At 48.7% G+C, this 22409-nt stretch overlaps 3 protein-coding genes across 3 annotated transcripts; 2 read left to right on the top strand and 1 right to left on the bottom strand.

Moving 5' to 3' along the window:
- The first annotated feature begins 911 nt into the window (after positions 1-911).
- LOC135395213 (uncharacterized) lies at positions 912-3419 on the top strand. The gene is made up of 5 exons (XM_064626452.1): positions 912-1040; positions 1201-1336; positions 1496-1725; positions 2018-2277; positions 3039-3419. Exons 1-5 carry the CDS (start codon positions 912-914, stop codon positions 3400-3402), a joined length of 1119 nt encoding a protein of 372 aa, XP_064482522.1. The 3' UTR covers positions 3403-3419.
- An 8209-nt stretch (positions 3420-11628) lies between these two features.
- On the top strand, positions 11629-15974 carry LOC135395211 (glutamate receptor U1-like). The gene is made up of 7 exons (XM_064626451.1): positions 11629-11796; positions 11945-12032; positions 12089-12247; positions 13742-13877; positions 14047-14276; positions 14573-14832; positions 15614-15974. The coding sequence occupies exons 1-7, from the start codon at positions 11756-11758 to the stop codon at positions 15972-15974; spliced, it is 1275 nt and encodes a 424-aa protein (XP_064482521.1). The 5' UTR covers positions 11629-11755.
- A 4010-nt stretch (positions 15975-19984) lies between these two features.
- LOC135395210 (endothelin-converting enzyme 1-like) lies at positions 19985-22003 on the bottom strand. Its single transcript, XM_064626450.1, has one exon. The coding sequence runs from the start codon at positions 22001-22003 to the stop codon at positions 19985-19987; it is 2019 nt and encodes a 672-aa protein (XP_064482520.1).
- Between the last annotated feature and the right edge of the window lie 406 nt (positions 22004-22409).

Genomic DNA, 22409 nt, shown 5'->3' with positions numbered 1-22409 from the left:
ATTACAGCTAAATGTCGCACGTGGCTCTGCTTTCGTTGTCGTATTGTGCCAGTGCGAAAACGAAGACGGGAACGGAAGCATCCATAGTGAGAACCAAATATCTAGCTATCGATAGTAAAGACAAACGAAAGAACAGTGCTATCTATGGTCGATTATCGTAAAACTATCGATAGTCAACAACCCGCCGTATCGATAGTCGACTATAGACTATAGTCGACTATCGATAGTTTTTCGACACTATCGATTGTTTCAAAAAAAAACTATAGATTTATCGATAGCCAATTTATCGATAGTTTTGTATCACTAATACAAATCCGTGGTGTAGGGCACCTTGCATGACGCATTGCATCTATCGTGTGGTTTTCGATATTTGGTGATGCTCAGTCTCCTGTATTTGGGCACATAGGCGAGCGTTTGTGCGTCCCACTCTTGCTTCATTCGAGACTTTCAAGACCGCACCGCCATCGTGGCTTAGGTGATATGACACGTGGAAGAAAGTTCTCGCGGGTCTTCCACAGCCTTCACTGCGCCCTCTAAAAGCACGTCATTCGCCGATAAAAATACCGCTTACATTATTTCTGTCTCCTTGACTGATGCGAGCAAGTCACAGGAGTCCCAGGTGGGAGGGAAGACGATTGTCGTGTTCAGGAACACACATAAAGCGATTTCTTAACGTCCGCAAATAAGATCAGCGATCAGTAACATGGCGGACCCTCCTGTTCCGTGGTATAGAAGTCTAACTCGTCGTTTCTATAAATATTTGCAAATAAGAGAGCTCAAAGGCCATGCCGGATGGCAAAACGACAGGCTTTTGTTTTAGTTGCTACAAAGTACTGTTCGGTATGACCGTGGAAGTGCCGTGTGCCGTATGGGGAGAGATCGCGTAAATTAGCTCAAAGCTGGTGATAAACATGCGCAAGCACGTTGAAGCATTCGTGCATAAGCGTAACTGTACAGAGCCTGAGTTTGGGCAAAAAAGGATAACGGACGAGACAGAAGGACTCTTTGAGTCCCTCTGCCCATACGCAGGCTTTTTTGCAGTATGATATGGTGCACTCACAAGACGTTCAATGTAGCGATCTGAAAACGCAGTCTTTTCTTTCTTCCCTCACTGACGCCGACAGTGGAGAGGCCGAGGAGTATCCCCTCGATTGACGCATTATTTAGTGAGCAGGGATATCGAGATAATTTATTTTCTAGGTCTGGCTGAGCCTCCTGGCATCGCTTGCCGTGGGCGCTATCGTACTGCGACTCCTAAAACGCTGGACTCCAGGTCACTCTCTGGTCGGCCAAGTACCAGACTTGTGGCTCTTACTGGCCACACTCGCCTACCAGAGTAAGGCTCTTTTAATCTGTCATTCATCAGTTTCAGCCTGTATGCTCTCCGGCGAATGTGCTATACTGCATGAAAATTGTGTACGTTACTCTTCGGGTCGTGCTCCATCTATAGAGCTCACGGGCTTGTCCTCGAAGGTAATTTCTCGCCTAACTGCAGGCGGATGGCGTTCGGAATATCAAACTACCAGCTATCGTATCTTCCGTGGCACATGGCTGGTTCTTGCGGTTGTGTTAGCACAGGCGTACTGCTGCGTCCTACTTGCAGTGCTCAGCGTACCTCAGTACGAGAAGGACATAAACACTGTGAGTCAGCTGGAGGAGGCCATAAAGGGCGGGAAGATGAGAGCCCGCACTGCCAATGGAACAGCGCAAGCTTGGCTCATCCAGGTATAGTATCAGCCGTGCAGGCAAGGGGACGGTTTAAATATTCACTCACATTATAAGTGCACTGGTTCAACCCTGTAGTGCAGGTAGACATTTGATGTGTCCTTCATGATGCGAATGCAAAAAAAAAAAAAAAATCGTATTTCTTACTGTAATCACGCATTTCACTACTCATACCGATTGTGCGACACAGGCAAGGACATTAGCATTAGCATTTTTTTTACTTCCTATGCCCTGCTTATTGGCGTTCCAGTAACGAATATGGGAGAATCATGTATGGCATTGTTCGCTGCAGTCGTCGACGTCAACCATCATGATGCTTATCCGACGTTTGCTGGACGAAGATTACGACCTGTTGGTTCCTGGCAAGGCCCTCGGTCTTGAGAAGGCTATTCGCGAAAATTACGGCTACATCGACACCAGAATGGGTCTGGTCGCTGCTCTGTCAGATTTGAAGGCCACCACCGTGAAGGTGTCTACCGGGCACATGGGGAACGCTTATATGTCCATGGCCTTCCAGAGGAACTGCTTCTACAGGCCACATATCGACACTGTGTGAGTGATACCTATGCACTCCCAACAACGCGACCTAATGATGGTCGAGGCATAGCAACACAAGTGGAGCATTGTCTTCCATGTGTCGCGTTGTTGTTTAGGCGCCTTCGTAACACGAGTACCGCGCTGCCCCATTCTCGTGGAGCCCTAAAATCATGAAGTGGCGGGGTGTTCAGGTGGTCCAAGCTGACATGCGGGGCAATCGAACAAAGGAACCTGCAGTACGGAAACGCCGCGCTTCGTTCTCTTGTCTATGCAGTGTTCGAAGGCCCAGTATCACATTATGAATGCGCAATGCATGTTGCCAAATTTCTTTATAACAAAAAAAGAAAAAAAAAGAAAACAGTACTGTAAAAACTACATGGGGGCCCAAGCGGTCCAAAGGTTACGTCCCTGGACGGTCCTGATTGTGGCGCCTCTGTACATAGTCCCAGTGGTTTATCCAGAATCGCAAGCACGGAGGGGTGTTGCAAAATATGGGGGGGGGGGAGATTATTACAGTTAAGTCATAACAGCTTACCCTATCATTACTGACATGTGTATAAATCTGAAATAGTAAGGGTTCTCTGTAGAGGTGCACAGGGAAAAAGGTTAGGGGTGTGTGGCCAAACGTTTAGGGTGTATAAGGGTGTCTGGATAGTCCGACGCTTTCGTCTCTGCGAATCATCGTTCAGCGCGTGCTCGTAATGTAGACAGTGGGATTGGTTAGCCATACGCAAGCGTTTGACAAGACGTTTTCTTCCTTCTATTCCTATATCTAGGGCGCAAAGGTTCTTGGAGACCGGTCACTTCATAAAGTGGCTACGGGACGACGCCTTTCGCAACTTCCCACGGGTCCTGCCTGATGATGATGGCAATTTCTCTCCCCTGACCACGTCAGATCTTGTTAGCGCAGTGATCATCTTGCTGGGAGGCTTCAGCATCGCTTCTGTAGTCCTTGCAATCGAGGTGTTTCACTTCCGATATCAGGCTCGTCGGAAGTGCCGGAGCACCAAACGCGGTAAAAGCCGTGTAACGCTAGAGCCCCGTTTTCTCTTGCTGCGTGGGGAGGGCGCGTTTAAGCCCTCCCACCTAAACCCACTTAACAAAAGAGGCAAATCGAGATTTGTCCACCAGAAGTACTGATAGAGGGAAGTATGCATAACGCCGCTACGAACTAATTATCTTGTCTCATGGTCGTACCAAATTTATGTCATCTACAATTCTACGTGTTTCGCATTGTATTCTCCCAAAACATTTTCTTCTATTTGGGACGAGGAAGTATCATAAAATGGATTTCTAGTCTCGACAGGTGTGACGTCATATTGTGCGCAATCTGGCACACGTCTGGCAACATTGCTCCTCGAAGTTCGCTTCCTCTAACACGCAGCGCCACTGCGGCAGTCGTGACGCAGGCTGGGAGTTATCGGGGAAAACATGTGTATGCCTCGCTTTTCCTATCGTCTTCTATAGTTTTCCCGCATTTCCCGGCACGCCCTGCCATGGTGCGTGCTGCTCCCTGGAACTTTTTCAAATAGCCCTCTACCCGACAAACGTCATCATGACGTTGGCAAGCAGACTGAAACCGAAGCAAATCGGAACGGGAAGGCTGGGTTCCACTAGAGTCACTAAATAAGCCTATTGAACGAAATGTAGGACCGAAGGTCTCGTCCTTTTCAGGGAGCCATCATAATCCCCTCAAGACCGTGGCTTTCGGGCGCGACCTTGTTCGCCCCCTTGCGTCGACTCTATGAAATTGGTGGCGCTGTCGAGCACTTTGGCGCTTTGGCGTAAAGCCCCTATACTTCAGGGGCTTTACTTTGACGTCATTTGGGAGAGGTCTATTGCCATTGGCACTCTTCCAACGTCGCGAAGGATCGCGAAGGTGAGTGCGCTGTGGCATAGGTGACAGACGTCAGAGAGGCAGTGACCAACTGCTGGTGACGTCACCTACTATTCGAAAATCCGAAACTAGGACGTTTTGCCGGTTGTTTTTGTGGAAATTAGTGGAAGCACACAGCATTAACACTTGACTTACGTTTTGCGGACTATAAGTCACGAGTTTGGTTTATAATACGACATAAGATACTTTTTTTTTTTTTTTCAATTCGCAGTATTGTACTTAAACGAAATAGGGGTTGATAGGAAATCGAGTACCTGGCAGGACAAAATTTCTGAAGGAACGCAAAATCCTTCCCCATTATCTTAGCGTGAAACACGTTCTACCGATTCTGTGAAGGGGGGACAAGTTCCCAAGCAGTGTCAAGCCAAGAACTGGGTGATTGATAATAAAAGTATGATTGGACATGCGCGTGTTCCGTGCGCCAGTTTTCTGGCAAGCTGCAATTGGGAGACCATCGAGCGCTTCATAAAATTACAGCTGTCAGACGACGGCTTTCCGATTTTACAACTGTGGAACGCATACTCGGAACATTATGTAGATGGTATGAAATCATCGCTAATGGGTCGTAAATAGAGTTCAAGTGCGTGTCTACTGTGAGTTGCTAGCACGACAAATGATTCTACATGCTCTAGCTTTCACTCTCTTGCGGTGTGAACGAGAGATAAACTAGCCAGTCTTCGATCACTTTCGTTTGGCTTATTGCAGCCTCATAGCACTGCTATACTGCTACTTTACTCGGAACACTACTTCATAGCTTGTCAGGTGCCATGTACGTTATTAAAAAATAAATTCCCATGCGCGATAGTTATTTAAAATCGTAGCGCAGTAAGAGACAGTACACTCTAAATCTTTTCACACCTTTAAAGGTGTAATAGCGTGCATGGCGCACGCCTTTTTAGGTGTAATTTTGGTAACATCATAATGGGGCACGGTTTCGCACAAATTTTCTTTACTCGAGTGTTGTCTGTCCTCGGAAAATTCAGTCTTGCAACACCTCAACATTGTTCAACGGTATTATAGACACTTGCGCGTGCTCGATTATCGGTAGCGTGCATTAGCTCGTACCTACGATATCCAAGACATAATGGAAACAAGATTTGCACTGAAACTTGATCTTTAGTAATGCTTTCCGAATTTTGTAAAATATCATCCCGGAGATGCAATGTTACGCAACCAGATTGAATGTGCATAGCGCACACCTTTAAAGGTGTGAAAACGTTTACAGTGTATTGTGGCTGTTGAGGACACCGACTGTAGAGGAGGTGCTGTCCCTCTACGTTTGGTGACCCGAACAACGAACACCTTGTTCGGCGTAATTCATCATCCTAAATTTTTCGGCAAACCAGCAGCGAAACACCTTCTAGCAGGCAAGTCCAGTCGTCCACCATCCACGAGTCGTCCTCATTCTCCTTTTCATATGGTATCGACGCGGACCTCATGCAACCGCATGCACTGCTCCGCGTCTGAGTGGGGGAGTGATGTGGCGGCCCGTGGAAGACGACGACGACGCGCCTCTGCTGCTGCGCCTGGCAGCCAGTTCTACCGGCAGCATCCTAACGTGAGGTCACGCACATCTGCCCGCTGGGACATTCCATCATCGCCGGTCAGGACTCATGTAGAGGAACATCACCTCCTCTACACTATCAAAATGGCGGTCTGGAGATTACGAAATCTTGTGCGACAGTGCAGCCCTGTGTAGAAATGCAAAATGGAGGATTGGCAAGATTCAGTCACGGTATCATGACTGGGCGACGCACAAGCAAGACGATGACCATCACAGAACGACACGGCAACGCTTGCCCGTACCGTTATGCGGTCCTTGTTTTGCTTGTGCGCTGTTCAGTCGGTGCAGAACTAGTCAGACCTCACAGCAGCAGGTTTAGCGTTTCAGCAACTCCGGTTGGTCCGCAGTTGCTGCAGCACGGACAAGGTGCGCTCTGTCATATGCTGGTCTTGACGCACATGTGATCTTATTTTGTCACGAGCTTGTTGAGCTTTACGTCTTGAACTCGGGAGCAGAATACTTTAGCTACAGGTAGGAGGTCGTCGCACACGATACTGATACGCTACGGCTACGTACGATTCCGTTAGCCACCAGTTGTCCAAGTTGGCCGTAATTTGCGGAAGCTGGTAACTGCGTCCTGTGACCACACCATAGAGAATTGCACTGACATTCGCCGTACAACGTCTGGGGGAAACTCCTTCCAACGCAGTTCACCTCCCAGCTTTGCGCACGTGACCTGATCCGCATAAGCCTTGTGAAATATGCCTTGTGGGTTTGCCCCCGACGCTGAGCCAGTGGTTGACATTTCTCCCTGTGGAGACTGCCCTGGACGCACGATCCACGGCCTCCGAGCAACGCGCAGCCATATCGGCAGGTAAGCAGCTCTGCATGTACCTGGTGGAAGGGCTCGCCGTTGTCGGCCTGACAGAGGTGGGCAACGTCACGACTGACGCCCTGAGGGAATGCGCGTCCTGGGCCGACTTCTAAGGGAACTGTGCCGACGTGTGCCTGAAACCGTCTGTGGAAAAAAAAACAGAACAGCCGGTAACACTACCAACAATCAAGAGGAAGAGAGCAAGAGGTCTTTCATGCATGTCAGCGGATCAGTCATTCCTGTCACGACAACTCCCTGGTTACACACGCTCACAGAGGCGCGTGGTTCTTTGCTGCGCATTTGGGTGTCCACAACAAATATATTCCTCTGGCTTACATAAAAAAATGAACAAAAACACAAGGACGTTTGCGAAAATACGAATGCGTCACAGAGAGCTTTGCGCCTGAGAAACAAGCACACCCAGTATTCAGATATATGTCGACAAATACATACACCTTTTTGCGTGCCCTGTGGTCGGCCATCCTGTGTCATGACGCATGATACGGCGCTACTCTCCGCAACGAGGGACACAACCAATAGTGAAGATGATGTAGTACTTGCTACACATGCACTCCTCTGATATCTTCAAATAATGATTCAACAGTCCGTATTGGTTTTGTCGCCTTCGAAGGGGCTGTAATAATATTGTGTTTGAAGGTGGGCCGCACACCACACGATTCTATTTGTCTGGAGAAAATGAATTTGCAACATCTGGAAGTTTCAGATAGGATAGACCACGTGTTGTCGATCTCCGACAAGTATGTCGCAAGCAGTACTTCTCTTCCTGGTGCAGACGACCTTTGGGATAGTGCGGGGACTCATATCAACGCAGGGGTCGATCCAGTCCCTCACTTACCATCCTCTCCATCCACTCCCCGCGTAGCGGGGAATGGGAACCTAATGTTTAACCCAATTCGAGCTCCCTTGGCGTTTTTTTGCAGGTGGTCGGAGGGGGGATTATACCATGCAAGCATGATCGACTGCGTTTCTGCTTCGCTACGACAATGGTTGTGGCATGTCAAGTGTAGCTTTGGTCGCTAAGTTGGATCCTGCTTTTGGTCCAACCCCCGCCAAAAAGAAAGAAGAAGAACAGCCGATAACGGAATTCGTACCTAGTTATGTGCACCTGATTGTAGGTCCGAGTTTGTTTCACGTTCCGTTGTGTCGCTCTAAACTGCTTCCATTGTTCTGCAAAACTACTACTGTGGAGCGCACCTTGTGAACATTAGGGACAGGAGAAGGCTGCGAATCAATTCTAATGGAACGGGCCTTCAACTTGCCGACCATTTTCTGCCAAAATGGACCGCGTGCACGAATGGACGTGTGCGAACCACGACGGCGCTACCGTGGGCGAACATCATAGTGCATCGTGAACCGCCACCATGAAGTGGCTCCTTCTGATTGGTGAGCAATGTTCAGGCAGTTGCTAGCGCGGTAGGACAGGAGGTAGTTGAAAAGTTATCACAGCTTGTTCACTGAGCGTCAGAGGGCAGGTCCAAGAATATAGGACGAGGGAGAGTGCAGAAAATAATATTCTCGTGTCATTTAGCCCCCTTTTTTGTGCTTTCTTTACTTTTCTATAAAACCTTTAGCTTTGCAACCCCAATTTTTCGCGAATCTGGCAGAGGGCACTTAAAATATAGCAGTTGTGTTTGGGCACCCAGGGGCGTGCCTGTTGTGTGTTTCAGCCTCAGATCCCTTACCTTCCATCATAGCACAAGTCGCCTATTCGCAATCACTCAATTTCGCGAATCCCGGGTTGCTCAAAGTCCAGCTGGAACTATCCACAGCGGATTTGACAAAAGCGACATTGCACGTGTCTGTGCTGCAAGCCATTATTTCAAATGCTTACTAGTAACGTGTGCAACCAATTGCGAAAACAAAGTTTGGGGTTACAGCATATTTTTCGAAGTGTCGGTCCTTGGACGAAATTTTCGCGTGCCCTTAAAATTTGGGAAAACCTGGGGCTTGGGGTTTTGCCCTATTTTTCCCAAACGTGGATCTAAACAGAAGCATTAAGCCGGTCAGGTCAATTTTTTTTTTTTGTTCAGACCTGAGGAGTGTCTTCTGGAGAACCTGTCTTCAGAGACAGGTTAAAAATATCATTGCACCTTCTCACAGAATGACGTGTTGTTGTTGTAAGCGATGGTCGTTGGACGTGCGGTATGGTCCGCCCAAGTGAAGACGTACGCGGGATTGGAAGACGTCCTCAGGGGCTTCTGCAACGGCGGAGAGGTGGCAGTTTCCTGGTCCCCAGAAACGGCACCCCAGTTGCTCGGTATGCGACGTCTTCAACCGTTATGTTCGAAAGAGAGCAGACATTCTTGATAAAATATGGAGAGTTGGTTCTTTTAGTGTCTTGTAGCCTGGAGATGTCATGATGGGAGCTGGGGTTTCATTAACTTTATATTAGGGTGTATTTCCCAGAAGGTGATCTGGACTTGTTTCACATTATATGGTTGCTTTCTCGCGTCCAATAGCTTTCCTGCTGCAGACTTTGCAAAAGTCGAAATGCACCACAGTGGAGGGAACCATGCACAGACTGGGCGAAAAGGGGAGTGAGCCCCACTCGATGAAGATGTTCCCCGATGCAACCGTTCGCTCCAAAGTGCTCTTCCTTTTCCACAGGCTGGACGACGTGCACGACTTCCTCGCTCCTGCCATGGTACATACTAGGCGCTTTTCTAATCCATGTAACAAAAATCATGCCTTGAGATGGAGCGTATAGAGGTTCATTATATATTCATTTCCCCGCAACATGATAGCGACGCGTACTGTACCGCTTCGTTGCAAGAGCACAAGAAAATCTCACGTCTCTGTGCGCGTGATGGCGTCGAGTACTCTGAGACGCTCTGTTGTTTTTATTAAGGACTTAATCTGAAACAAGTCTCGTACGCAACGCCACGGAACCCTAAATACGGCTGCGGACCAATACGAAAGTCTGAACTACTACCGGCGCAGAGAGCACCCCCTTAGGGCTCGGGGCTATAAGACCATTGCAAACCCATTATCACAGTTGTCTCTTCAGGAGGGAACAAACACTTCTTTCCAACTGTTCACCCGTGTATCCACACGAACGGCATCCTCACGGAATATTCTAGCGGAATACAGAAAAGCAAAGCACTGTTCACGGAGCCGAAATTCCGCCCCGTGTTTGGTTGAGCATTCACACGGTGCCGGAATATCGGGAGTGGCGTACTGCGCACTTAGCAGACGACGTCATTAGCGTGTTTGCCTGTCGTCTGCTACGGAATATATAGGGTGTCTCACGTAACGTGTCAAAAAAATATATTTAAAAATCTACACGTCGGAATATTATGGGGTCAACGATGTTCGCCTTCAGAGAGTTTTTGCCATCGTGTGAGAACAGTTTCATGAATTTTTCGCCATGGGAAATATAATTTTCCGAATTAAAGTTCGGAAAATGCCTAGTCAACCTAACATTTTTTCAACGGATTCAGGAATCACGGGTCGAGTTCAGCCCAGCAAGGAAAATTTCATTTTTTGGTACAAATGTAAGGAGCGGAAAAAAATAGGGAAAATATCCCATTTCGGGCTGCGCAAAATGCCGCTCGCCTTTCGCATCCCGTCACAGCGCTCCGGGAAGCGACGCATGAAAAACAGTCGCCCCGCCTCTTTAATTCCACTCTCAACGCCCTCATGTTATCAGCGACAGGTTCACTTGGTGATAGCGTTCTACTCTTAGCTTCTTTTTTTTCTTTTTCTTTTTTTTTTTTTTTATCGTTTGCTTTGGTGATACGGCTCGCCAACCTGCACGATATGAAGGGCCGATTGCGAAGGGTCGGGGCGACTGTTTTTTATGCGTCGCTTCCCGGAGCGCTCTGGCGGGATGCGAAAGGCGAGCGGCAATTTGCGAGGCACGAAATTGGATATTTTCCCAATTTGTTCCTTAATTTTGTGCCACGAAATCAATTTTTTCGTGGTAGGATAAGCCCGACCCGTGCTTCCCGAATCTGTCGAAAAAATGTTAGGTTTACTAGGCATTTTCCGGACGTTAATTCGGAAAATTAAATTTCTCATGGCGAAAAAATTATAAAAGTGTTCTCACACGATGGCAAGAACTCTCTGAAGGCGGATGCCTTGACCGCATCATTTTCCGACGTGTAGATTTTTAAATATAATTTTTTGACAGGTTACGTGAGACACCCTGCATTGTGGCTGTGTCGCAGGATTCCCCACCGTAAGCAAGGCACGTGAATACACGACTTTGAGTGCTCGCGCTAACCTATGACGTTTTTCGCATCTTCATATTCCGTTCTTGCCCGCTGTCGTGCAGAACTCTCTCAATTCACGCGTGGGCATGCTCTGCCACGTGAGCTTTCGGAACATGTCGGCAGTGCTCGGCAGTCCAGTACAGTCCTCCTTGCCGTTCAACTGTTGCGATGCCTTGCTCATCAACTTAGACTCGGGCAGGGTACACAGCAAATACCTGGTATGCACGCCACCTGCTTATTTCTGTATACGAAGGTCTAAAGGTCATCTGTTTTGAACGCAGGTAGAGAAACATAGATATATTGGTGGCCCGTCGGTACGCCTTTGGATAGCCAGGGAATGTAATGTATCCTGCAGCATGTGCGGCCTCGCCCACCGTGACCATGGATACTGGCAGCTTCACCAGTCGCTAAGCGGACTACATATGTTCATCGGTACTCTTCACGTAAGACAATTCGAACAAAGTCACATAGGCAGTCAACACCAGCGTATAGCCAGACCTCCAAGGTAGGGATCGCGATACGACCCCCCCGCAGATCCGAGGTACATACATACCTGTGCATACAGCGAAATCGGATATCAAAATATAGAATGTTTGATCGTTTAATATGATTTACATGTGCGGGGTGTCATGACCAGTGAGGCCGTGTCACGAGATTGGAAGTACGTACTGGTTTTAAAAGCTCATAATTTCAAAATGGTTCAAGAACGCTGCTCAGATAGATACCGGTAACTACAAGACCTTCCGCAATCGTCACAATGGATCCCCCTCCCCCCAAGCCCCCATAGCTATGCCACTTGTCAGCACAAATCTGTTACGCGCACCCTATAGACTGGGCTATAGGACTCAAACGAGGAGTGTATTAATGATAGCCCTGGTGCATGGACGTAGACTCAATTATTCCAGAATCCTCCTCACGCAAGGCTTCAAGGTGTCCACAAGGACTTTTGCACAACACCGGAACGTTGCTTTGACGGCTTCGAAATGACATTTCTATCTACCCTCTCCCAACATTTCAATTTCACGTGAGTACCCTCTCTCATACCGGAGAAAATAAGTTGGAGAACACTTGGCATTGTACCGTGTTATGCTTAAGCACAGCCGGCGTTGCATGACCTTACCGGCCGTCAAATGTTGCAGCAACGATGTCACATAATTTCGTGGTCGTTGCAGGTTCACGTTGGTGCCAAACCCGGAGAGAAAATTTGGAGGCGTGGATGGCGAACGCTGGAGCGGCATGATTGGCATGGTGCACCGAAAGGTATTCTGTGTGTTGTGATAGGGGCAGTCCGCGTTGTCTTATCTGACGTTCGTTAGGAAGTAGATGTCTCCTTGGGCGGCCTCAGCATCTTCTACAACAGGGTCAAGTACGTCGACTACATTTACCCTTACATTGTGGACTGCTTCGCCTTCGTCACAAAAGTGCCCAGACGGATGCCCTTCACCCACGCCATAGTGCAACCCTTTCGAATCCAGGTAACTTCCGTCGGTTATACTCGTCGGGTAGCGGAAACTGTACACAAACTAGTGATGTAAAACTAACGATAGCGCTATCGATGATCGACTGTCGATAGTACAAAAAAAGAAAAAAGGAAGAACAATCGATAGTACACGATCGATAATTAGCTACCCGAGAACTAACGGGTAGCAGAGAAAACGAAAACGTCTCACTTCTACAAGTTTTACAATAGAACTCGGAGCAGTTTTACCTCTGACACTGACCTTGAGCTTCTGATGCCGCTCAAACCATCCACAAGGTCACGCGATACCCTCTGAATTGGATTGATCGTGGCATCCCAGTCGCATCGCGATGATTTTGATGAGCTTTTTTTTTTCGCTGGTTGCAGTGCTAGTGCATCATCCGTACATTGCAGCTAAGTGTCGCACGTGACTCTGCTTTCGTTGTCGTATTGTGCCAGTGCGAAAACGAAGACTGGAACGGAAGCATCCATAGTGAGAACCAAATCTAGCTATCGATAGTAAAGACAAACGAAAGAACAGTGCTATCTATGGTCGAGTATCGTAAAACTATCGATAGTTTTTCGACACTATGGATTGTTTTCAAAAAACTATTAACGTATCAGTAACAAATTTATCGATAGTTTTGCATCACTAATACAAACCGTGGTGTACGGCACCCTGCATGGGGCATTGCATCTATCGTGTGGTCTTCATTATATGGTGATGCTCAGTCTCCTGTATTTGTGCACATAGGCGAGCGTTTGTGCGTCCTACTCTTGCTTCATTCGAGACTTTCAAGACCGCACCGCCGTCGTGGCTTAGGTGATAGGACATGTGGAAGAAAATTCTCGCAGGCGCTCCACAGCTTTCACTGCGCACTGGAAAAGCACGTCATTCGCCGATAAAAATACATATTACATTATTTCTGTCTCCTTGACTGACGTGAGAAAGGTCCCAGGAGTCCCAGGTGGGAGGGAAGACGATTGTCGTCTTCAGGAAGAACACACATAAAGCGATTTCTTAACGTTTGCAAATAAGATCAGCGATCAGTAACATGGCGGGCCCTCCTGTTCCGTGGTATAGGAGTCCAACTCATCGTTTCTATAAATATTTGCAAATAAGCCACGCCGCATGGCCAAACGACAGGCTTTTGTTTTTGTCGCTACAACTTACTGTTTGCTTGCTGTTCGGTATGACCGTGGAAATGCAGTGTGCCATATTGGGAGAGACCGTAAACTCCATACGGTAAGGAGCCTGAGTTTGGGCAAAAAAGACAATAACGGACGGAATAACGGACGAGACAGAAGGATTCTTTGGGTCCCTCTGCCCATACTCAGGCTTTATGTACAGTATGATATGGTGCACTCACAAGGCGTTCAATGTAACGATCTGAAAACGCAGTCTTTTCTTTCTTCCCTCACTGACGCCGACAGTGGAGGGGCCGAGGAATATCCCCTCGATTGACGCATTATTTAGTGAGCAGGGATATCGAGATAGTTTATTTTGTAGGTCTGGCTGAGCCTCCTGGCATCGCTTGCCGTGGGCGCTATCGTACTGCGACTCCTACAGCGCTGGACTCCAGATCACTCTCTGGTCGGCCGAGTACCAGACTTGTGGCTCTTACTGGCCACACTCGCCTACCAGAGTAAGGCTGGTGGTTCCTCTTTTAATCTGTCATTCGTCGGTTTCAGCCTGTATGCTCTCCGCCGAATGCGCTATACTGCATAAAAATTGTGTACGTTGCTCTTCGGGTCGTGCTCCATCTATAGAGCTCACGGGCTTGACCTCGAAGGTAATTTCTCGCCTAACTGCAGGCGGATGGCGTTCGGAATATCAAACTACCAGCTATCGTATCTTCCGTGGCACATGGCTGGTTCTTGCGGTTGTGTTAGCACAGGCGTACTGCTGCGTTCTGCTTGCAGTGCTCAGCGTACCTCAGTACGAGAAGGACATAGACACTGTAAGTCAGCTGGAGGAGGCCATAAAGAGCGGGAAGATGAGAGCCGGCACTGCCAATGGAACAGCGCAAGTTACACTCATCCAGGTATGTTCTCTGCTGTACAGGCAAGGGGACAGTTTAAATATTCACTAGCATTATAGGTGCACTGTTTCAACCTTGTAGTACACGTAGACATGTGATGTGTGTCCTTCAAGATGCGAATGCAAAAAAGAAAAAAATCGTTTTTATTGTAATTACGCTCTTTCACGACTCATTGTGATTGTGCGACACAGGCAATGGTAATAGTATCAGCAACATTTTTGTTTGGACTGCCTATGCCCTGCCTATTGGCTTTTCGGTAACGAATATGGGAGAATCGTGTATGGCATTGTTCGCTGCAGATGTCGACGACAACCATCATGATGCTTATCCGACGTTTGCTGGACGAAGATTACGACCTGTTGGTTCCTGGCAAGGCCCTCGGTCTTGAGAAGGCTATTCACGAAAATTACGGCTACATCGACACCAGAATGGGTCTGGTCGCTGCTCTGTCAGATTTGAAGGCCACCACCGTGAAGGTGTCTGCCGGGCACATGGGGAACACTTATATGTCCATGGCCGTCCAGAGGAACTGCTTCTACAGGCCACATATCGACACTGTGTGAGTGATACCTATGCACTCCCAACAACGCGACGTAATGATGGTCGAGACATAGCAATAGTGTCGCGTTATTGTTTAGGCGCCTTCGTAACACGAGTACCGCGCTGCCCCATTCTCGTGGAGCCCTAACATCATGAAATGGCGGGGTGTTCATGTGGTCCAAGCTGACATGCGGGGCAGTCGAACAAAGGAACCTGCAGTATGGTAACGCCGCGCTTCGTTCTCTTTCTCTTGTCTATGCAGTGTTCGAAGGCCCAGTATCACATTATGAATGCGCAATGCATGTTGCCAAATTACTTTATAACAACAACAAACAAACAAAAAAGAAAGGAAACAGTATACTGTAAAAAATACATGGGGGCCCAAGCGGTCCAAAGGCCCAAAGGTTACGTCCCTGGACGGTCCTGATTGTGGGACTTCTGTACATAGTCCCAGTGGTTTATCCAGAATCGTAGGCACGGAGGGTTGTTGCAAAAAATTTGGGAGAGAGGGTCATTATTACAGTTAAGTCATAACAGCTTACCGTATCATCATGCACTTACATGTGTCTAGAGCTGAAATAGTAAGGGCCCCCTGTATGGGGTGCACAGGGCTAGGGGTGTGTGGCCAAACCTTTGCGGGCCGGGTATAAGGGGGGTCTGGGTAAATCACTGCATATAGTCCGACGCTTTCGTCCATGCGAATCATCATTCAGCGCATGCTCATGAAGTAGACAGCGGGATTGGTTAGCCATACGCAAGCGTTTGACAAGACGTTTTCTTCCTTCTATTCCTATATCTAGGGCGCAGAGGTTCTTGGAGACCGGTCACTTCATAAAGTGGCTACGGGACGACGCCTTTCGCTACTTCCCACGGGTCCTGCCTGATGATGGCAATTTCTCTCCCCTGACCACGTCAGATCTTGTGAGCGCCGTGATCATCTTGCTGGGAGGCTTCAGCATCGCTTCTGTAGTCCTTGCAGTCGAGGTGTTTCACTTCCGATATCAGGCTCGTCGGAAGTGCCGGAGCACCAAACGCGGTAAAAGCCGTGTAACGCTAGAGCCCCGTTTTCTCTTGCTGCGTTGGGAGGGCGCGTTTAAGCCCTCCCACCTAAACCCACTTAACAAAAGAGGCAAATCGAGATTTGTCCACCTGAAGTACTGATAGAGGGAAGTATGCATAACGCCGCTACGAACTAATTATCTTGTCTTCATCGTCCTACCTAATTTATGTCATCTACAATTCTACGTGTTTCGCATTGTATTCTCCCAAAACATTTTCTTCTACTTGTGACGAGGAAGTATCATAAAATGGATTTCTAGTCTCGACAGGTGTGACGTCATATTGTGCGCAATCTGGCACACGTCTGGCAACATTGCTCCTCGAAGTTCGCTTCCTCTAACACGCAGCGCCACTGCGGCAGTCGTGACGCAGGCTGGGAGTTATCGGGGAAGACATGTGTATGCCTCGCTTTTCCTATCGTCTTGTATCGTTGTCGTATTTCCTTTTCCCGCATTTCCCGGCACGCCCTGCCATGGCGCGTGCTGCTCCCTGGAACTTTTTCAAATAGACCTCTACCCGACAAACGTCATCATGACGTTGGCAGACAGACTGAAACCGAAACAAATCGGAACGGGAAGGCTGGGTTCCACGAATGGGCACTTGTTCGGTGCCTCCTATTGCAAGAAATGTAGGACCGAAGGTCGCGTTCCTTTCAGAGACCATCGTAATCCCCTAAATACTGTGTCGCTTTCCGCTTATTCGCCCCTTGCGTCGAGCGTAGTTCAACCCTACTAAATTGGTGGCGCTGTCGAGCACTATGACGTCATTTGTTTACAAACTGGAAGAGGTCTATTGCCATTGGCACGCTTTCAACGTCGCGCGGATATCGGGAAGGTGAGTGCGCTGTTGCTAGGTGACAGACGTTGGAGAGCTGCTGGTGACGTCACCTACTCTTGGAAAATCCGAAACTATGACGTTTTGCCAGTTGTTTTGGCGGTAGTGGAAGCGCACAGCATTAACGCGGGGTTTACGTTTTGCGGACCATAAGTCGCGAGTTTGGTTTATAATACGAAATAAAATACTTTTTTTTTTTTGTTCGCAGTGGCACTTAAACGAAATAGGAATTGATAGTAAATGGAGTACCTGGCAGGAGAAAATTGTCGAAGGAACGCAAAATCCTTCCCCATTCACACGTGAAACACGTTCTTGAACCGATTCTGTGAAGGGGGGACAAGTTCCCAAGAAGTGTCAAGCCAAGTACTGGGTGATCGAGGAATGTATGAGACATGCGCGTGTTTCGTGCGCCAGTTTTCTGGCAAGCTGCAATTGGGAGACCATCGATCGCTTCGTAAAATTACAGCTGTGGAACGCATACTCGGAACGTTATGTAGATGGTATGAAATCACCGCTAATGGGAAATGTGGTCGTAAATAGAGTTCAAGTGCGTGTTTACTGTGAGTTGCCGGCACGACAAATGATTCTACATGCTCTAGCTTTCACTCTCTTGCGGTGTGAACGAGAGATAAACTAGCCAGTCTTCGATTACTTTCGTTTAGCTTATTGCAGCCTCATAGCACTGCTATATTGCTACTTTACTCGTGACACTACTTCATAGCTTGTCAGGTGCCATGTACGTTATTAAAAAATAAATTCTCATGCGCGATAGTTATTTAAAATCGTAGCGCAGTAAGAGACACTATCAAAATCGCGATCTCGGGGTTACCTTGAAGTCCTCCGAGCCCATTTTCATGCTCTGGTAGACGAGAAGTTTTCTACGTCTACGGCAACATATACAGATGGCGCATCCCGAAACAACAAGTCCGTCTCAGCATTTGTCATACCATCCGAAGGCGCAGTGCAAGGACGACGCCTTTCACATCCAACCTCCTCAACTGCTGCGGAACTCAATGCCATCCGTTTCTTTCTACAACACCTCGCTGATTTTACCCCGCGGGAATGGGCAGTCTTCACAGACTCCAAATTTGCACTTCATGCTATTGAAAATTCCGGCATACGAGACCCATCCGCACCTCTCGTCACAGATGTGTTAATGGCTTACCACACTGTCTACGCAGCAGGCCACAGGCTAGTTCTCCAGTGGGTTCCAGCCCATTGTGGTGTCGTGGGGAATGAGCAGACAGACAGCGCCGCAGAAGCAGCACTCTCGTATCGGAAACGGACGAGTATTGTTCTGCTAAGAGGAGACCGGCGTTCCATTCTGCGACGCCTCGTGACACCCCTGGCTTCCCGCCAATGGACAACCGACATTCTCCCCCCATCTATGTTGAGCAGAGTTGATCCAACGGTCGCTTTCCGCATGCCACGAAACACCTCTCGTCAAGATGCTGCATTAATCCACCGAATGCGACTCGATGTGGCCTTTACAGCTCAGTGGCTCAGTGGCCGCTTGAGAGAAGTTGACTCTACCCACCTGCTGCCACTGTGGTGCTCTTGAGGATCTGGAGCACATTCTTCTTCATTGCCCCCACTACCAACCTTCCCGAACCGCACTCTCCGAGTCCCTTTGTCAGCTGGACTCTCGCCCCTTCTCCCTATCGAAATTGCTTGGTCCCTGGCCCAATCCATCCCAGCAACGCTCTGCGCTCAAAGCTCTTTTGACATTTCTGGACACCATCGGACTTCTATCGTTATCGTGAAGGGGCTCCTTATTTTATTCCCCACCTCCCCACCAGCAATGGGGTAGAGTATCGCCTCTGGCGATGAACCTCCCACTCTCCGTCTCAAAATAAAGTTGTTGTTGTTGTTTCTTGGGGGTTACCTGCAAATCTTGTGCGGCAGTGCAGCCCTGTGTAGAAATGCAAGATGGAAGATTGGCAAGATTCAGTCATGATACCGTGCCGGCAAGGTATCATGACTGAACGCACAAGCAAGACGATGACCATCACAGAACGACACGGCAACGGTTGCCCGTACCGTTATGCGGTCCTTGTTTTGCTTGTGCGCTGTTCAGTCGGTGCAGAACTAGTCAGACCTCACATCAGCAGGGTTAGCGTATCCCAGCAGCCAGGTAAACTCTGCTTGATCCACGGTTGCAGCATCAGCACGGACAAGGCGCGCTCTGTCATATGCTGGTGTTGACGCACATGTGATCTTATTTTGTCACGAGCTTGAGCTTTACGTTTTGAGCTCGGGAGCAGAATACTTTAGCTACAGGTAGGCAGTCGTCGCACACGATACTGAAACGCGGAGCAGGGGCATAGGAAGGTTGGACTGTCTGGGCAGAGATCTTAATAGACCTCTCCCTGTTTGTAAACAAATGACGTCATAGTGTTCTACAGCGCCACCAATTTGGTAGAGTTGAACTATGCACGAAGCTAAGTGGCGAACAAGGTCGCGCCCGAAAACCCCAGTCTTGCGGCGATTACGATGATCCCTGAAAGGGACGCGACCTTCGGTCCTACTTTTCTTTCAATAGGAGGCATAGGAGGCAATAGGAGGCAGCGAACAAGTGTCCATTCTTGGAAACCAGCTCTCCCCTTCCGATCTGTTTCGGTTTCAGTCTGTCTACCAACGTCATGATGACGTTTCTCGGGTAGAGGTTTATTGGCTCTTGCATTGCCATACATATAGACCCTAAATATTTGCTGGTTTGAGTTTTGTGTTGTCCTCTTCGTATTGTGTGTCTTTCTACAGTACACCAGCTCGCTTGCACCATTCTAATTTGCTCACCGAAATATTCGTGTGTGACTTCTAGTCTGCAAAGACGTATTTCTGTACGCCTTGCGTGGGCGCTGGGAACTAAATAAAGAAACCGTAAGCCGAAGCGCTCCCAAGCGGGACGACTAAGAACACCGCATGGCGTTCCCTCTGCCTCTCTGGCTCACGTGTGTGTACGTCACCCGTCTTTGGTCCACGTCTGCCTCTCTAAATTACCTCCTGCTCTCCACGTCTGCACGTCACTCAAATGCAGGGGCGGATCCACACTCTCGGTTTGAGGGGGGGAGATAGGCGTTTCTTTGTCACATTGCGTAGTGGGGGAGGGGAGAGAGGAAAATCCAATGTATAAACTGACGTTTTGGTAGGGGATTGTCCCCCTCCCCTCCCCTTCTTGGATCCGCCCCTGCTTTAATGATTCTTCGCTATGCTATTGCGCTTTTAAAAGAAGTAAAACCCTACTTTCAGCCAGCTTTAATCTGGCCATCTGCCATAGGTCACCACAGGTAGCACCTATCACTAGGACTCATCGGATCGTTGGGCCTGCACACAAAAGCGCGGGAAAACTCCTCCGTATTCGCCAAGGGCTTGTTACAGCGGTTCTCCCCATCCTTGACATTATCGCAGAACGCGTGACAATAAGACAAAAAGAAAGTCTGATCCGCGCTGAAGCCCTCTAGTATAGCACCATCAGTCTTGTCTTCGACAGCCTTGTAAGCGCTGTAAGCGTAACGAATTGCAGCGCTATTGATGACGTCTTCCACGATGTTTGCTTTGTTCGATTTACTTGTCGCGTTGTACGACCTAGCGAAGCACGCCCTACGACCTTTGTAGATGTTTGTGAAGTTTTGGGACCACCAGAGATTCTTGCGGCCTCTCTCGTCCACGGCCTTCCCTTGGGCGTCGAGGCTACGTAAGATTCCGTTAGCCACCAGTTGTCCAAGTCGGCCGTAATTTGCGGAAGCTGGTAACTGATCGGAATAAAGCGGGAGTTTGGTGGCGGAAACGGGAACATGAAGTTGGTTCTTAAATATATCGAAGTGCACTTGTTCCTGGTACAGGCGCTTGATACGACCTTCGACGTTTATATTGCCGGCGCTTCCCCTTGCAGCTACATGGATCCAGTTCTGCAAGAAATCCGGTCCCATATCCGGCAACTCTGTAACAGTTGTGTTATCCATCTCTGGCAAAAGGTAACGTATTTTCTTCAACTTTTCGAGCCCCATTATCTTGGTTTGGTTGTCGAGCCAGGGGTTCAGGGTGATACCGTTAACGATAGATTTCCTGACATTTTCGACTATGGTGTGGACTCCTTGGACCTCCTCCTGGCTTGTCAGAGCACTGGTTGCGAAAGCTACAAGCTGAGGGAGCATCAGTTTCGATGCCACAGCGCGGCAGAAATGTTTCGGTTTGTGAATAGGTTGGCTGCAAGAGTCGAAGTTGAGCTGTACGGCCTCCTCTAGGGTTCGAACTTGGTGCGTGAAACAGCCCGCAAAGCGAGCCACTCGCCACCCCAAGTAAAGAGCGCCTTCTTTGTGGGACAGAGAGGAGAACAACGCCTGGAAATATCGGGAGCTTCGAATGACTACGGTGTGGTTGGTGAAGAACTTGGACAGCGCAAAGTACTTGCCAAATGTCTCGATCCACATTCCTGGGCCAATGCCAGGAGTTAACGAGGCCAAGTTCCTGATGTCCACGCGCTGTTTATCTTGCAAGAGAGCCAGCTGATAAAGCTCTTCCTCCATTCTTAATATTGAGTCTACGATGCTGACGTGTCTTTTCGCCCTGCTCATCAGCTTGACCAACTTGTCTAGGTACATGACGTACTTTTCTTTGCGTGTTGGGGAGTAGATGAATTTCGACATCCTTGGCGGCTTCAGAGTGAAGTCCCAGGCATTCGCTCGCTTCAGGGAGATTCCGAAACGGAAAAACACTCCCATGTTGTACTGAAGCTCCATCCTTACGATCAAATCGAATGCCTGCGTCTGATTCGCGCGAACCTTGGGCCAAGAAAAGTTGAAGAACCGGAGGAACTGCTTAAGACTCTTCACGTTGTGCGCGTGCGGGCTCAGGATACGACAACAGGACAGGTAAAAGGCTGCGAACTTTTGCGCATCGGTTTGACCCGTGCTTGGCATCCAGGGGTTGTCGTCCACCTTGTGGAACGCTTTGTGCAGAGCTTCCTCCGTCCATACTTGGTCGAACGCCATCTGGCCGGCCAGTTGGTCACTGCCGTTGCGGCTGCAGACGAAGCGGTAGAAATTTGTGCAAGGCTGTTGGCTGGGGTTGAGGGAAGCATTGAGTCGTTGTCGAAGTAGGTGGCAGGGGTGAGTGTGGCAGGTGCCGTTCACGTTGAGGGTGGACGCATTGGGGGCAACGTGAGAGCTGTTGGCAACGGCACATGTCGAGAAGAGCACTAGGATGCAGCCGCTAAGGACTCCTACTGTGAAGTAGATCTTGTTTAGGTTTCGTCCTGGCTTATCATCGTCATGGAGCACGTGCAGTTCGTCCGACATGACTGGCGGCTGGATGGAAACGACACTCTCTCATCGTCTGTTACAGAGACGCTTTATATATGTGGGGGGTCACATATCCCCACCTTAGGGGACTTTGGGGACACATGTCCCTAAAAGTTCCTCGTTATTATCGTGGATAGATTATTGCATCGATTGATGAAAGAAGAGGAGGTTTCACGGCTTTCACCCAACTCGAAGCCCAGTTTCAGAATTCTTGTGCGATTGTGCGTCAAAATAGCCACCAAAGTGTGCAAATCCCTCTCATCAGCTTTCTCAGATAACGTGACACGTACGGAAGCAGCTAATTCGCCTCTCCTGCCCGCTTTCACGAAAGTTCGGCTAGGATCCTAACCTTGAGGCATTTCCTTTGGCACAGCTCTGGCAGTGCATTTCGCTGATAGGAAAG

The sequence above is a fragment of the Ornithodoros turicata genome, chromosome 5, assembly GCF_037126465.1.
Source record: "Ornithodoros turicata isolate Travis chromosome 5, ASM3712646v1, whole genome shotgun sequence".
NCBI lineage: Eukaryota > Metazoa > Arthropoda > Arachnida > Ixodida > Argasidae > Ornithodoros > Ornithodoros turicata.
Note: the sequence above shows the minus strand (reverse complement) of the source record. Positions and strands in the feature narration are given on the sequence as shown.